The 12,425-nt window shown below is 39.8% G+C and overlaps 1 protein-coding gene across 5 annotated transcripts in view; it reads left to right on the forward strand.

The window, feature by feature from the left end:
* The window catches only part of LOC111862272 (patronin), a 101,962-nt gene that overhangs the window by 57,047 nt on the left and 32,490 nt on the right, over positions 1-12,425 (forward strand). For all 5 annotated transcript variants that reach the window (XM_023847527.2, XM_023847524.2, XM_023847525.2 and 2 more), the window contains 6 exons: positions 861-990; positions 2,756-2,988; positions 4,169-4,480; positions 7,285-7,466; positions 10,586-10,878; positions 11,580-11,759. In XM_023847527.2, coding sequence (XP_023703295.1) covers positions 861-990; positions 2,756-2,988; positions 4,169-4,480; positions 7,285-7,466; positions 10,586-10,878; positions 11,580-11,759 — 1,330 coding nt within the window. The remainder of the gene's footprint in view (positions 1-860; positions 991-2,755; positions 2,989-4,168; positions 4,481-7,284; positions 7,467-10,585; positions 10,879-11,579; positions 11,760-12,425) is intronic.

Raw genomic sequence — 12,425 nt, forward strand, 5'->3', positions numbered from 1 at the left:
TTTTGAAAAATGGAATAAAAGACTAGACAAGTGTATTAGTGTAAGTGGAGAGTACTTTGAAGGGGATTGAAGGTTTGTGCTTAAAATTTGAATAAATAAGTTAAAAAAAAATAAGTTCAGTTTCTTTTGGGTACCCCCTCGTAAAGTCTTCAATTCACAAGTTAACTCTTCTTCAAATACAAACTTCCCTTGGCTGTCTCCTACTGAAAACTCAGAACTCAGTCACTTACTAGTTCCAGTTCACTCACTCGTGTGCTTCCGCTGCTACTATTTTTCTCTCTACAATGAACTCAGAACTCTCACTCGCTTATATAGCCGAGGGATGGACATTGACCAACAGTAAACATATCACATGACTCCTACCCACTGTTGCTCTGTGATGTCACCACACATGTGCAAGCTGACAGTCACGCAGGGAACACATGTCACGTGACAGCCACCTACGCTTGATGTGTTATGTTACCACCCCTGCGCCAGCTTGCTTTACTATTGCATGCGTGTTATCATGTTTACAGAGCTGTTGCCTGGCAATGCGTTGATCAAATACGCCACAGTATTATGGCATGTAGACCCATTGGAAGCCAATACCAAGCAATGGCTACTGAAGGTACGACTGTGGACACATGGTGTGTGTGTGTGTGTGTGTGCGTGCGCACGTGCGTGCTTGTAGCTACACACATGATCAAAGAGTCCAGTAAATCCAATTCATCAATCCAAAACCTGTCTATGGTCACATTCATACACATGAAAATATGCAAGTGTTTTCTGTTTACATCATTGGTGTTTTCAACTCTGATCAGGTGATATATCTTGCTACTATCATCTTCATGATGATGATTGTGATGATTTGTTTAATTCAGAATGAACTCAAGTCTGCATGAAATTCAGAATGACATCCAGCGGCTGGCTACACAGCAACATCAGATCCAAGACTTACCACCGCAACACCATCTGCAAGGTTTACTAAACCAACAGCAGCACCAGATTCAGGTGAAAATTAATTATTATGGTGTAGGGGTTTTGCATTGAAAGAGGTACAGATTCAGGGATGTGAAGACAGAAGCTGGGGGTTGTGAGCGAGACTTTGCGAAGTATTAGTCCTTAAAGTATTACACTTCATTCAAGATGTGGACTGTTATGGGGCCAGCTGGAAGGAGACACACAGCAGATGGCAAACAGTTGCATTGTAAGGACCAGTTTGATCTGCTTATTTGTTCATTCATTCACTCAAATAGCAGTCCTGCAAAGGGCCAGAGTTATTTTTAAGTGCGAAAACATGTTTTTTTTTTAATTTGGGAAAAGAGGTGAGAGGAATTTCTGAGAAGGAACTACAAAGGGGGAAGATTATATGGTACACAATCTCCCATTGGCTCACTCCCAGTTCTGGTTTCTGTCTTCCTATCTCTTTGTCTGTATCATTGTGTTCCATGCAGCTACTCTTCTTCCCAGAAGATGGAGGTAACAGGTTCTTCTGAAACTTTGTTACTTATTTACCCAGCTACAGGATGTCACATCCCAAAAGACCATCATCTTCATATTCAGTGCTCTAAGAACCCCATGTCTTAGAATACCTGGTCCCATGAAATGCTTCAGTCTGTTGAGAGGCTTGCAAGAATTTTAAACTAATAATTATACAATTTAATAATTCGTTCACTCATGACTCACTCACTCACTCACTCACTCACTCACGGACCTCAGCCCTCTTTGAGAAGCTGCCAATTGTGCAGGTACTCAAAACTTCCCAGCATATTATGGAACCTGAAGGTTCATTACTGTGTTCACAAGATCCCTCCACTGGTCCCTATCCTGAGCCAGGTCAAACCAATCCACATTTAATAATCCATTTCTGTTCATACTTTCTCTTGATACAGATGCCAACTATTTAATTTGTAAGATTTAATCTGAAAGTCTTCACTATCATAATGCATGTAATTGTTAACATATAAGAAATAGCTTATGCAGAATTTGTAGGTTTGTTCTTTCTCCATACATATTTTGTATTCCTAGCTTCATTGTATAATCAGTTACTGCTCTCAAACCAGAAGCTAAATATAGATTGTGTATAGCTACATTCCACAGAAATTGCCAAAACAGATGTTTCATGTTGTTGAAAAATATATTATAACACAAAATTTCATGTCCTAACAGTAAATTTCAAAGTATAAGTGCCACGTAAAGGTTACCTTGGTCACCATGTTCATTATTTTGATGGCAGAAAATTGAAATTCGTGCTGGATGCAAAATTTCCATGTGCATTTTTGCACCTTAACACTCTAAAAGCTCTCAGCCTATATAGTTCGTTCTTTGGTATTAATCTGTATGAAAGTCGATGTGGCCCCAGATGTCTGTGCAAGAACATCTGGTGTGAGATATCTTAAGAATCTGTTGGCACTTCTCTAATTGGAATGTGTTGATGTTTTCATTTAGTACTTAATTCCTGTTGTAGTCACATTTTATTATGTTTAGTGACTGTGTTGTCTGTGTTTTATATTATGTTATTTTCACTTGTTCCAGTGATTGGTTGGAACATTTGTTTTGATTTTTGACGCATTCTGTATCCAGTGGTGTGACAACTTGTTTCTCTCCCTGTAATTGGGTCTACTTGAATATAAGAATAAATTAAATTAAATGAACAGATATGTATGTGTTCATTTTGTGCATGTCATACGAAGGATACTTAATAAGGAAAGAAGGCTGAAACGATATATTTGTTAAATATGTATTAAGATTGTTGTTCTGTACCTGAACCATACAGGACTTGTCTGGCCAACAACTGCAGAGTCTTGCAGCACAGCAGCAGGTACAGAGCTTAGCATTCCAACAGCAGATGCAAGGATTTGATGGGCAAACCCAGTTTTATCTTCATGATCAACAACCACAAGCACACAGGCGCACATGGGTTCAGCATGCACCTTCTCCTCCACAGTACCCAACACACCAAGCACAGCAGGATGTCAGGATGTTTTGGGGTGATTCACAGTCTCCAAGGTAAGGATGAGGGTTTTACAGGGATTGTGAGCACTTGACAAAGCCACTCAGACAAAGCACTTGACAAAGCCATCCTAAATCTGGATGCTGTGTGTCTGTAATGCTGACCTTGATCTGAACTTCACCTCCATTTGCATCTTAAATACATTCACGTTTTTTTAAATATATCAAGAGTCATTGACAGTGGAATCTTGTACACTTAGCAGTCTCACGCTTAGATTTACCTGTTTTATCTGCTGTGTCAGTTGAAGTTTTGTGTTAGTTGTTAGTTTATTTTACTTTGTTCTCAATGCCNGTACATTCACATTTTTTTAAATACCATATTTACGCATGTATAGGCCGCACATTTTTTGCCAAAAATTCAAGAGGAAAACTGGGGTGCGGCTTATATTCGAAATATTCAAAATCACACTTCATTTAAAAAAAATTAAATTCATAATTGTCGATTTTGTGACGTTTTTTCAAGGGCATCTTTCGTTAGTATCCATCTTCACACATTTTTTTCGTCAACGTCGAATTTTCTCNGCTTCACAGCAATATGAAGGTAGAGGTATGTCAGAATATGCCAGGATGAAGTAAATGCAATGTCACAGCGCTCGTTACTTTCTCACTTCACCTCCTTATGTTGCTGTGCAACTTGAGTAAAGTTAGAGGGCTCTGCTGAAATTTCCCACAAAACCATTAATCAGGAGAAGACTTCATGACCACTCTGTACATTATTTAAATGCCCTTTGGTATCATATGACCAACATGATCTGCTTGGAGGCGTCAGGATTACTCAGTTGGTATAATGACCGGCTATTGGCTCCTTGCTATTATCAAGCATTGCAACATATCATTTTTTATCCATTTGATTTGGGCCGCACCATAGCTCAAGTGGTTAGCCGTTGGCTTCCCACTGTGGTGCCCCAGGTTCGATCCCGTGTCTGGTCAAGTGGGATTTGTGGTGGACAAAGTGGCGCTGGGGTAGGTTTTCTCCAAGTACCTCGGTTCCCCCTGCCAATCTTCATTTCACCAGTTGCTCCACAATCACCCTCACCTATCATCTGGAGCTGGTACAATAGGCCAGAAGTGGCCACATTACAAGGGACTTAGTCCCACCCCACTAGCAATAAAAAAAATCCATTTAATTTTCTCTCACAGTGGGCTGGATATAATGTGACATCTGTTTTCATTGCAGGCAACAAATGCTGATACAGAATTCTCAGCCTTCTTCCTATAACTGTCAACAACAGAGTGGCTTTGTACTTCATGAAGGCAGGCCTGGAGGTCATCCAGTAGGTGGAGATGCTCGATACCACAATGGTGATCACCACGGCCTGCACCATAGTCTAGGTGTAAACCATATGATATATCCTTCATCAGGCAATGGAGGCATGCCACAACATGCATCATTCCAACTTCACTCTGAAGCTGGTGCATATGGTTCGCGTAGCACTGGCCCTACTCCTCCTCCTGCTTCCCCACAGCACCGAAGTTCCGCAGTACATCGGTAAGTTGCAGCTGAGGATCTCAGGAAAGAAATGATAGCTTTTACATTCATGTTTTAACATTTTTTGAACTGCATATGTTATATGTGCTGTGGGGGAATGTTTGTGAATGACAAATTGAGAGGGATATGAAAGAAGTAATGACCTGTTTAAACTCTTTAGTACTCCATTTTTTTTAATATAGGTTACATTAGAAACAGTGAAACATTTTAAAAGTTTAATTATGCATTTCGCTGCTATAATATGACAGCAGCTTTTCCCAGCCTATTGCCAATTGCATCAGTCTGCCATGTGACCCAATGCTGTGAACATTCATTGTTTTGACATGAGTGCTTTTACAACTTCGCGTTTCATTATGTGTGCGATGGATGGAAAAATTGAGCAACATGTCTGCATCAAGTTTAGCGTGAAGCTCGTTAAATCTGCTACCGAAACCCTTGAAATGCTTTGTGAGGCTTTTGGAGAACATTCTTTAAGCTGGACAGTAGTTTTTGAATGACATTCACATTTTAAGGCCAGTCTAGTGTAAGTTGAAAATTGTAACATTCAGAGCGACCAAATACCAACAAAACGACAGAAATTTTTTAAAAATTCCAGAACTCGTCGATGAAGACTCGCCAAACAAGTCATGAGCTTACAGACACCATTGGGATCAGTTGTAGAGTTTGCCAAGAAACCTTACCAGAAAATTTTAACATACACTGCATAGCCATGAAATTTGTTCCCTGACTCTTGACACGTGATCAAAAGCAGCAGCATGTGAACGCGTGTCTTGAGCTACAAGGGAAGACTAACGAAGACCCAACTTTTACTTATATCTCTGTGATCATAAAGGGTGATGAAAGGTGGATTTATGGTTATGATCCAGAAGCAACAGATGTTGCAGTGGAAGAGCCCACAATTACCAAGAGCAAGAAAAGGCATGGCAGGTCCGGAGTTCAGTGAAGAGCATGTTCATTGTCCCACCATGACGGGGGTTTGTTCACTGTGAATTTGTTCCTTCTAACACTCCGGTCAACTCTGACTTTAGTGTGACATTTTGAGAGAAAATATGTGATGAAAAAGAATGGAACTTTGGCGCCACCACAACCGCTCCTTCATCATGACAACATGCCTGCCCACACGTCCCTGAAAACCACAGAGTTTGTGACTAACAACAAGGTTATCATTCCCCATCCTCTCTTCTTGCCAGGCGTAGCCCCCTGTGATTTTACTTTGTTTCCCAAATTGAAAATGAAACTGAAGGGACGACATTTTGAAACAGTATCTGACTTCCAAAGGGAATCACAAGCAGTACTCGACAGCATTAAGAAAAATGACTTCCACGGTGCTTTTGAAGCATGGGAAAAATGATGGGATCGCTGTATATGTTCTCAAGGAGACTATTTTGAAGGAGATAGCAGCGAAATTTGAGTAAGTTAAGCCAGCATTTTTCTTTTTGCCTAGTCCGGGAACTTTCCGATGCACCTTTTGTATATTGTGAAAGAATACCTAACTTGCCAGTGATTAAATGAAATTGATCCCTCCTCAGATCAAATAGACAGAATTGACATAGGCAAGATGATGTGCTCTGTCATGTTACCTAAAGAGATGTAAAGGATATTTCACTTTTGGGACTGTGTATAATTTGTCAGAACTACAAATATTATTTTGAATTTCACTTGTTTTGTAATAAACACATAGTATGTGGAACATGTTACTGCTGATGATGTCAAATATAATTTGAGACTCAGCCCCCTCAGTTCTGTTACAACCTTCCACAATGTAATTCACACACTTCCTTTTCCAAAAATTTGTCATTAATGACTTAACGCAAAGCTGCATGGAACTGATTGCTAACAAAAGATAGATTTTTCATTTACACTCCTCATGTTGTCTTTATATTTTGATATGTTCTGAAACACAGGTACTGAAATTGCTGTATAGTTAATTAGTTTTGAACAGTACAAAACATAAAATCCGCAGAGTAGTTCTACATTTTCAGGTGTTATTTCAAATTACATGCCCATTACACCTATTTTATACTGCACAGCTTGTTGTCTGTCACAGTCACAACTGCAAGTTCATGTTTCAGGTCACGTGACTTGAAGCAAATGACAATGAATGATACTGCTCAAACAGTACCAAATACACATTCATGTTGTCACATGTTAATGACTAGACATGGGGTTCAGATTGATTACTGAAATTACTGAACGCTTATCACACATAACAACAAATAATTACATCACTTTCACTAATCTGCACACTCTCACACTCTACAGAGAAGTAAAGAAAGCATGCTCTAAGTTGTCTAGGTATGCTGTTTCTTCGCTAGTCGTTGCTTGGTAGTGGCTTCTAACATTTGAGTTTCCTGTCCTTCCATGAACTAACCACAGACTGCAGTGACTGTTGCCGACTCATGACTTCCTGTCTTGTCTCTCTGTCTGGTAAATTGCCTAACAGTGGCCATCCCTTCTGGCTCCACTGTTTGAGCTTTCAGATGTCATCAGTATTGTCACTCACACTTAGGGTTGGAATGTGTGAAGTGTATGGGAAATTATTCATTTTTCTTAATTCTGCATTGAATAATGGGTAATAATAATGATATACATAATTATACAATGAAATTCCTGCTTAAGGTTTCTTTGGGGAGCAGTGGATTTGAATACAGAACTGAGTAAAATCTTAAATGGAATGGGGTCAGTGAAATTGAATGTTATGTGGAAGCAGACCTTGAATTGATGAACATCAAGTAGGAGTTCCAATGTGATGGTATTTTTCACATGAAGAGTTTTATTTTATTGAACGTATTGGCTCCTTGTAGGATTAGTCAGTTAATGGGAGAGTCACCAGAAGTAAAACGAGGCATGCAGCATCACAGCATGGAACCGCAGCAGTCACAGATTGAAATAACACCAGAGAAGAGCAGAAGTCCTGGAGTAATGCACGCCCCTGTTCCAACACCACCAGTGGACGATATGGAACCTCAGAGTATATCTTTTATAGGTGAGTAGTGGTTCATATAACTGGGTAGTGCTTAATGTTTACTGGCTGTGCATTACCATATTGTAATGGCATGTGCACACAGTCCAGCAGGTCAGGAATTGCATTTTTTTTTCTGTATTATTACTTTTACCCAAGATTTAAAATCTTACATTGGGCTGCATTGTACCAGGGGATCCCTTTTCCCATATTATCACATGTGACTAAACATGGGGTTTGTATTGGTAATTTCATTTACTGAAGCATATAAGTTGTAACAGCAAATAACTATAACAGTCCTGATTTATTTACTCTATAGGCCACTCACTACAACTACAGCACACATGAAGTCTTCTGTGTCTTCAGTAGTTGTCCTTTAGTAGTGGCATCTAACAGTCCAACTCAAGATGGAACCATTGACCTTGACCTCCAACTCATGATTGATTACTTTTGATTTATGTCTCTCACTAACCACCAACTGTCAGCTCTCACCTACATTGCTTGCCCTGTTGGTCCTCATTATATAGCCTTGGCATGGACTGCATAGAGAACACCACTTCCAACAGTTCCTCTGTTGTTGTGTGACATGTTAAGTGGATCATTGCTTAGCAATGGCCTGCGTGTCTGTTGGTGGAGGAGCATGTTTACTGGCTGTTAAGTGGCAGTAGCCATCTCATTTATCTTGCTGTTCCAGCTTTCAGCCATTATGTCACAATATCATGTTGGTTTCAGCAGTTCTCATGCTTTCTACTAATACTGTTATATAAAGACACTGTCAGTAGCAAGACTTTATAGCATTGGTGATAGGATGGTTAATGAAAGTGGAGAAATTGATGGAATGAGAATTGGCAGGGGAAGCTAAAGTAGTCAGAGAAAACATCACATGCCCTGACCTAGGATTGAATAGAGGCTTCTGTAGTAGAAAGCTGACAGGTAACCACCTGAGGTATGTTAGGTAGTTAAAAGGTACAGGTGACATTGAGTGATGTGATGTTAATGAATACGTAATGCAATCCCCAGGTACTCAGTCGGACTGTTAAGTCACTAATGGTGAAGCTCAGCAAGAAGTGAATTCAGTGAATTCTTATACAGTTGTTCTTCACATTAACGAATGCTTACATTTTATTTTGATATACAAACTAACCCTCTTCTAAAGCGGCCTTTGTAGTCTAGAGGTAACGTTCCCACCTCATGACTCATAGTACGCGGGTTCAAATACCCGGCGGAGGTCGTCGAATTTTTAAGGGCGGAAAAATTCAGGGAACAAGTCCTCCAGGAGGGACTTTAAGCCGTGGGTCCCGTGTCGTAGCTTTACAGCACATAAAAGAACCTCATACCTCCAAAGGAGGTCACTGAGCAAAATTGCGGATGTTTGCCGCCCGACAGCAGTCACTAATACCTCCGGTAGATGGGGGAAGCATTATAGATACTTCTCAGCCAGTAGAGCCGGTCTCGCTGGCTGGGCATGACTGATGGTAAGCACCAATACCGGTAGGATATAGAGGCTGGTGGAAATCATAGAGGGAAGCACAATGGACCACTACAGGTCTAAGTGCATGGGGAAACCCACCTTTTCTAATAACTAACTAACCCTCTTCTAAAACAGAAAATCTTATGTAACAGTCTTTCAGTATTATATTTATTTATGTTTTGAGGTTTTTGTAATGGTGAAGATTCAGATTGGTGTCTTCTGGGTTATGACACCATATAGTCTGGTAGGTGAGTACCAGTATTTTGGCAGAACATATTGCCTACATCTTTGTGGTTAAAGTTTGCTGGGTTGCTGAAGTGGCTGGTTATACAGAAGAAAGGAGTGAGGATATGTCACTTCTGTCAGAACCTGAACTCTCACATTTTGCTATACATATTCTGAGTTGGTGTCCTTGAGCTGCCTGTGTCAAACCCAGGTACAGCTGGCTACCTCTCAGCATGTGCAAGTTTGAAAAACGCAGTTTCATTTTAATTCTCTCAATTAATTTAGACTGATTTGAATTAGTAGCACATGCTTTAATGCAGACTTCTTGCTGCCAATCAAGAGAGGCAGGGAAAAGGTGGTGGAGGAGGAGGGAGAATGTGCCCTAAGTGATTAGCGTTATGGAGTTTCACTCTCTGCAAATTTTGTTTCCTAACAACTCTCACATAGATTTATATCTCATTGGAAACTGTACTTTTTAGCTTAGGTGAACTCTCTATTTCATGCAGGACCAGAATTCTTGCCACAGAAAAAGCTGTGAGGCATAAAAAAAGTAAAGCTATCCCTGTACCAGGCTGTGAAGGCCCATAGGGTTGTGAGATGTTGAGGGTCCCACACTTTCTAGACAATCGGCTCAAAGATGGCGGTAAGGTTGTCAGCCTTATGCGCTGGCCACGCTTTACTCCGCAGGAAAATTATTTAATTAATTCCTGGTACTCATTTCTGTTAGAGGCTGAGTAAACCCCAGGGCCTAGTATGGCTGGAAGGATTAGGTCAACAGAAAAAAAACACTGACCTCATTGGGACTTGAACCCGTGACCTTCCAGCTTGTAGTATAGCCCCTAAACCATTTATGCTACCGTGTGCCCCGAAGCTGTGAGGCATAGAGATCTAAAACTTAGCATTTTCACCTACATCAATAGAGTCTACAGTCTTATGAAATGTTGTTAAAATAAAGGGGACCACATTGAGATTTGTAATTCTGTGCTTTCATTTGTCACAGAATGATTCAACATCCACTTGGAGGTCATGTGAACAGTTTCATTTAGCTGTCCCTTTGATAGTATTGATTAATGAGCCAGTAGAGCTGGGAATATAAAATTTGTCGTGAAGATAGTTTATAAATGTTCTGAAAAATTGTGTATCAAATACTCTTTTATGAGTCAGCAGTTGCAAACATGGGGCAGCATGAACCTTTTTGAAGTTATTTCTCCCAAGTTTATTGTAATCAGAAATGTTAACTTGTGTAATATTTCATTGTATGCCCCTTTGCTCACATGCTCAACATATCAGTCCATCAACTAAATTGAATACTGTTGCGTTACTTAGATTTCCTCATGTAATATTAACAACACAGTGTTGAAGTGTGTACTGTAGGACAGTAGTACTTTGTGAGTTTTGCCTTGAACTTTTTGTATTTTCTCTACAGATGTTGCTTCCTTATTTCCAGGTGCACCTACGGGAGATGATCAGAGTAGTAGTTTAGCTCAGGGCATCAAAGGTTTGCAAATCACATCTGGTAGTCGAACATACAGAATACCATCACCCACACGGCCCTCTTTATCTCGAAACTCATTCCAGCAGCAGGAATCAGATGATGCAGCCAGCATGCCTTCTGCCTATGAAATGGATCAGAGTGGAGATGCAAGCACAGAGAAAGGGTTCTATATATCTTTTGATAGTGATGTGGCTCCTAAAAGACCGAAGCCTCCTCTCAGGGTTAAGAGGTCATCTCCCAAAAAGGTATGTGTTAATGATTTAGGTAGAGTTACAGTAGAAAGATGTTCTAAATTAATGAATACAGGATTGAAGTTTTTTTTGCACATTCTTAGCAGAAGGAAGTTTGTGCTTTCTGTGGCTGTCACAGTTAGTGTTGGGAGCATAAAAAATTGCTCTTTGCATCGTGTCAGATTTGCCATGCCATAGCTCAAGTGGTTAGTTGCTGGCTTCCCACGGAGGTAAATTCTGGTATTTCATTTTGTTTTGTACCTATCTTGTAATCACTTTGCAAGTGTTTTTGGTACCTATATCTGTATTCACTCTCCAGTTTTATATTTTTTTTCATGATTGCACAAACTTTATAAATGAAGCTACATAAAAATTTTTAAAATCTATGATTTCTATGGCTTCTCAGGAACAACCGTCCTTTTTGGAGGCTTAATCTTATTAACAGTTAAATCATGAATGAACTTTACTATCCTCATAAAAGGCTATAGCTCAACTGTGATACAGCCTTGATCAGTGCAAGTTTCAATGCAAATTGTGGTTAATATGGAGGTAGAAATGAGCATCATGCAAGAGATCTACTTACCGTTACAGTCCAATGAGAAGTCTTTACATTACAACAGTTTCTGACATATACATGTTTGTTATTCTTTCACCATCTTCTTATGGTAGTTTGCTATAATCTTATATTGAGGCAGTATTTGTTTTTATTGCCATAGGAGAGACCAGTATCACAATTTGAAAATCAGCGAGCTGTTGAATATGAAGAGTCAAGACCTAATTTGGAACCCCGTCTGAGAGAAGCAGAGACTGTGGAACAGCATAATAATGAAGTGGAGACATCTGCAGCTCAAGGCGTGGGACTTGTCATTGGTAGTGAACTAGTGAATCCTGATCCTGTGAGTAACACTATTTATATTTGAGTTGTAAAACTGTGGAAGGCATGTCCATTGGTTGAATGTATGAATCATGTAGACTGTTGACAGGATTCTGTGAATTAGCCTGTACCTGCAGAGGATACACTAGAAGCACAGCAAAATTAAGAAATGCTTCTATACCCTGTGTGGAATTTGAGCAGTCTAAGACTATGCATGTTATAGCACACTGCCACTATGATTAGCGCTGAAAATTATTGGGTGAATTTCATTTTGGTTCAGTGGTCCAGTTTAACCCTTACTTTGTTTGAAATTTAGACACTTTCAGAATATTTTAATTTTACAAAAAAAAAGGGCAATGAATAATATATTGTAACGTGTTTACGTTACCAAAGACGCCGTAGAGATGGTTAATTGGGTTTATTTAACAATCTACCAATAACGGCTACAATTAATTATCACAATATCACGGGTCTCCACACTTTACAAACCCTACAACAAAGTCTCTTAACACTGTCTTCACTTGTCTTCACGTACTAATAACGTGGGAGCTATACAAGTCTCCCTGAAATACACACTCCGAGTATAAATGTACTACAGCAATCACTATGTCTGGAAAGCACACAATAAGTCTTCCGCTCGCTGACTTCTTAGTTATCGCACACTCGCAGGCTGCTATGTTTCAACTGA

This window comes from Cryptotermes secundus, unplaced genomic scaffold (genome assembly GCF_002891405.2).
Source record: "Cryptotermes secundus unplaced genomic scaffold, Csec_1.0 scaffold88, whole genome shotgun sequence".
NCBI classification, from domain to species: Eukaryota; Metazoa; Arthropoda; class Insecta; order Blattodea; family Kalotermitidae; genus Cryptotermes; species Cryptotermes secundus.